Source organism: Cystoisospora suis (assembly GCF_002600585.1).
Source record: "Cystoisospora suis strain Wien I chromosome Unknown contig_1476, whole genome shotgun sequence".
In the NCBI taxonomy this organism is placed as follows: Eukaryota; Apicomplexa; class Conoidasida; order Eucoccidiorida; family Sarcocystidae; genus Cystoisospora; species Cystoisospora suis.
In genome coordinates this window covers 50,752-55,615 of record NW_027154276.1, presented here as the reverse complement: position 1 = coordinate 55,615, position 4,864 = coordinate 50,752, and the positions used below count along the sequence as shown (strand labels likewise).

At 51.0% G+C, this 4,864-nt stretch overlaps 2 protein-coding genes across 2 annotated transcripts; one reads left to right on the top strand and one right to left on the bottom strand.

Annotated features, from left to right (window-relative positions):
- Positions 1–893: 893 nt before the first annotated feature.
- On the top strand, positions 894–2,347 carry CSUI_003352 (uncharacterized protein; the record flags this gene model as incomplete). Its single annotated transcript, XM_068063550.1, has 1 exon — positions 894–2,347. A coding segment is annotated over one exon (393 nt), but the record flags the coding sequence as incomplete, so codon positions are not given.
- A 1,392-nt stretch (positions 2,348–3,739) lies between these two features.
- CSUI_003351 (srs domain-containing protein) lies at positions 3,740–4,864 on the bottom strand (the record flags this gene model as incomplete). The annotated part of the gene is made up of 2 exons (XM_068063549.1): positions 3,740–4,319; positions 4,447–4,864. Coding segments are annotated over 2 exons (861 nt in total), but the record flags the coding sequence as incomplete, so codon positions are not given.

Genomic DNA, 4,864 nt, shown 5'->3' with positions numbered 1-4,864 from the left:
AGCGACGCGGCAGCACACCCGTGACCGCCACCTTGAGTGAAAGTCATTTACTAGAGCACTAATATACGGGTGTTCGCCTTTTTCATGTTGTTATTACACTTAGCTTGTCTTTGTGGACACAGAGAGGCTAGACTTTCAAGCTCTACTGCAATGTGTGCCAAAAGCGAATTGTAGTGTTTTTGCTCACTCTATTTCCCCGGTGTGTATAGATTGTTGCTGACAATTGTCGCCACACGGAGTACAGCGTTTATCTTTCACTGTAGTGTAGTTCGGCTCAACTGTAATGGCACTGTCTAACTTGTCTCCACAACTAAACGTCACTTCAAGGGTGTACGGGCTGACTGCAACCGTTAGCGCCTTCCCTGTCGCGAAACTGCACTGGGGAATCTGAGGTTCGCTAAGTCTCCTTGGCTGCGCCTGGACCAATCTGGCGCTGTCCTCTGCCTCTCAAGTCGTATCTTTCTCGGGCTTTTTCAAACGTCCCTGGTCCGGTCACACCTCTCAGAATTGGAATCGTGTCCACATCTGCGAGTGTCGCCAGTTGTTCTGAGTTGGCTGCTATGACGCCGAGGGCCGGCAACGCTAACGCGGCGACAGCGCATGGGATGAGAAAGAAATGACCCATCTCGACGACGACAGTTTCAGATAACGGAAGTTGTCTCCCATATCAGGCTTTGTTCGCAAAGCAGAGCGGACCACGGCGTAAACAAGACAAGTGCCTAGCTACTTGGAAGCTCACACGCCCATACAGCGACCACGTATCAGTTAGGGCGTAGCCCATGACAAGGGAGTGGCGCCCCCGCCCTAGCAGCGACGCCCGGACGGATGGTGCTTCGCGAAGGGTGAGCAACGGTGGGGAGCCTAGAAGGGAGTGTTAGAGAGGGTTGGTCCTCCTTCAACGGTGGCCTGCTTGTGTACGAATAGGAACTTTCTATCGCGGGTTAGTCTCACTGGCCCTAACCAATAAACCTGGAGCCCAGGGTGAATCTCAGTACAAAGCCACATTGCTCCCGCGTGGCGACAGTACGGACCCACCGACACTTGTGAGCTGGGAAACGTTCCCGTTTACGCTAGCAACCCCAAACAGAATATGGGGAATATGCTTACCTCGCTACATCGCACCTATCATCATGCGTAGAGGGAGAGAAAAGCCTTCTATACTTAAACAGAAAGGAAAGAATTTCAGTCCTTTCTCTCCCAGTCATGAAGTGGAGCAGTCGCCTCTTGCTAACAGCCCCTATCTCTTCTGCCTTCTATCAAGAAGTCATGTCCTCCTCGGGGGTTAAAACGAGCAGTTACAAGTTTTGAGCTTTCTAGTTTTTCATTTTTCTCCCTTCTTTCTGAGCTCCTCTCATGATTCGGACACGCCTGGGACTTCACTCTTAGCGGGGCCCGTGGAGGTAAGACACAAACCGACGGCAGGTGCTCAGCATTACGCTCCCGGCGTCCGTTGTGTGTCCTCATCTCCTGGAACACGCGGCAAACAGAAGGCTGCTCGAGTCTCCTACTTGATCTTTCGACATTCGTTTCGCTGCATTCGAGCAGCCGACCAGCTATTCAGATAGCCGACGACCAAGCCAAGAAAAAAGTGGAGATATGACAGCCGCCTTGCAATGCGATGAACGATTTCCCGAAGAAGGCAGAAGACGGCGGGTGTCAGAACTTGTCGAAGGAAGAGGGGGAGGAGGAAGTGGTGCAGATACGCCCTTCATATGATACATATAACATACTTAGAGTACCTCCTGTGTGAAGAGTGTCACTGACAAATACAAGGTCTCTTGGGTGAAGGCTATCAGCTAATCTTGAGAGCGTGGAGGCGCCGCCGGAGATCCGTGTGGATGCGAGACCGCTCGAGTCCGGCGTGTACACTGCCGCGGCTTCCCCCCCCCTTCCTTCCTCAGGCTTTCATTTTGTCGACACATCCGATCTCTGAATGCTGTGGAGTCAAGTGAGAGAGAGGAAACAGGAAGTGAGTAAAGACTGGGAGAAAATAGAAGCCAGGCACTGAGAATCAAGACGAGAAGAGGATTCTCACGTAAGACCACGGGAAAGATGCAAGAAGGACTTTCTAGTTCTTGGAGGTGGGGGAACGGGGAGGTGAAAAGTCTAGAGCGACAAAGAACAAAGCAAAGGTGTGTAATTCATGTAGGAGGAGGAAGCTTCTTACTGACTGCGTTTCTTATCGTCCCCTGTAGTTTGTCAGTCTATGGGGGTGCATCTTTCCATACGAAAAAAGAAAGCTTCTGTCCTGGACATCATGACCCTCTATGAAAACGTGCCTGTGATTTTTCAGCTTTACGCCAGACCTTGTTGGGTACACCCGTGTATCAACTTCTCGTGAAACACCTTAGCTTTCATAGCGTTCCTTCAAGAATGGGACAACGCAGACACACACGCGGAGCCAGTGACGTCCATACTTACACAGAGGCGGATATCGATATAAATGTGCATCTGTTTGCTTGCGGGAAACTCCCTATCTAGCGTGGATCACTGCTTCTTTGTGACTTTCCTTAAGCACCGAGAGGAATCTAGCGTGGATCACTGCTTCTTTGTGACTTTCCTTAAGCACCGAGAGGAACGCTCTGTCTCACTTTTCGGTCAACGTACACACGTCATGAGAGAGGTGCTTTTCTCCACTTCTTTAACTTCAACCCAAGAATCTAAGTCCGCCCCCTTCTTCCGTCGTCTCCTTCACGGGCCGACTGTACCGCAGGTGCACTCTAGCTGAAGACGCGGCAGACAAGTCCAAGCAAAAAGTGATAAAGGAGCAATGCAGGGAGTCGTGAGGGTGAAGCTGGAGTGTACCACAACACAGCTGCGTGTTTGAAACTAAGTGAACCACTTGGAATCGGGAGCTGCCGCTCTTACCAGGAACGTGCAGTGGACAATCAAAGAAAGTCTCAAATCAAAATTGCGCGCAAGAGAAAAAGAGCAGCTGCCAATGACGCAAGCATTCCCTGCTACGAGCACTGCTCTTGTAGCTGATTCTTGAAACAAAAGCAGAAGTACCCTGCAGCGCGGTTACCAAAAAAAGGACATTGTCATAGACGGGCAAAAGACAGAAAGAGTTTTTGCTATGTCATTAGTACAAAAACCTGGGCGCACTGAAGAATGCAAGGGCGACTGGTGGGAACGCGGTAACAGGAACGCCCTCGGCTCCAGAGGTTGTCGTGGAAGCACTGGCTGTGCTTGATGTCCCGGAAACTGCAACTGTCACTTTGCACGTAGCGATCTGGTTCTGCTCGAGGTTTTTCCTCGGATCCGGATAGTCACATTTGAAGCATAAGGCCTGGGCTTCCTTCGGAAGGGCAGCAACCCGCAAAGTGAAATTGACCTTCCCTTCTGTTTCGCGCGTTTCTCTAGAGTGTGACTTCCAGTGTCATGGAGAAAAGTAACCGAGTGTCGTTTAGGACGAAAAACACGTCGAATGGAAGAAAGACGCGGCACTTCGGCATGCGGTAGACAGAGGAGTTGGCCCTTGTGAAACAGTTGTGATGCCTCTTTCGCAAGTCATTCCCGAAGGAACCCCCAAACGGAGAATGAGATGAGATGACTCAGTAATGAAGGAATCGGAGACAAAATTGGAGTGTCGGAGAAGTCCATGTTTCAAACTAAGTAACCACTGAGATCTGGAGCCGACACCCCTGTCAAGAACACAGAAAATTCTTGTTCGACAACGGACAAGAAACGAATGCCCGAAATCAAACAGTGCTCAGAAAAACAAAGGAGGAGCTGCCAATGAAGCAAATCCCCTGCTCCGAGCACTCTTCCTGAAGCTGCACTTCCAAGAACGTCACAAGCACCCTGCAGTACGGTCAGCAGCATCAATAGGACCACTGCGCTAGAGACATCAACGGCAGAAAGCGTCTCCTGGCCTCAGTAGTACGCATTCCCGGCAAAGCTGAAGAATGCCACGGCGACCGCCGCGAAGGAGGTAACAGCAATGCCTTCGGCGGCAGAGGTTGTCGTCGAGGCAGTGGTTGTCTTTGATGTACCGGAAACTGTGACTGTCACCTTGCATGTCGCATCGGTATCCTTGGGCTTTGTCGGATCCGGGTAAATGCATTTAAAGCACAAGTTTTGCGCGTCGCTCGGGAGGGCTGCGACGCTCAATGTAAAGGTGCCGTCCTTGCCCTTTGTGAGCTGTGCTCCTGGGACCAGGTCACTCAGCTTTGATGCATTCCCCGCGCAGTCAGGCCCGTTAAACACCTGAGTGTCGTCGGGTGAGCCTTTTACTGTGCCTCCGCATTGAAACGTGGCCTCCTTATTGGGATCCGAGATTGCGGGAAGGCTAACATTTTTGTTGAAATTGCACTGAGCTGAAGTCAAAAAGCACCAAAATCCATTCACATTGGCAAGGCAACAGCGTGATAATGACCCAACATCTTTCTTGTATACAGAGTCGTTCCACGTTCGGCACACCGCTCATAATTTGTGCTGACTTACTCTCTGGAAGTGCCTCCGGCATGCTGACAATAACGACGCAGGTTTCTTGACTTTTTTTGCACCAGAAATACAGCTTTCCCGCAGTGTTCGTCGGGGTACCCTCTAACTTGACGGTGATGACGTAGGAGGTCTTGTCCATCGAGGCTGAACCATTTACACCGGTGGCTTGAGATATAGTTTGTTGTTGACACTTGCTGCCATCTGTGGCGGAGGGGGAAGCGCAGCAGTTTACCTGCTGGGTGGCGCAGTCCGGGTCAACTGTAATGCCATTACTTGACGTGATTCCACAGCTAAACTTCGCTTCAAGGGTGTACGGGCTCACTGGTACTGTTAGCGTCTTCTCTCCCTCGAAACTGCATTGTGAAACTGGAGATTCAGTAAGTCTTCTTGGCTGAGCCTCGACCAATCCCGCGCTGTC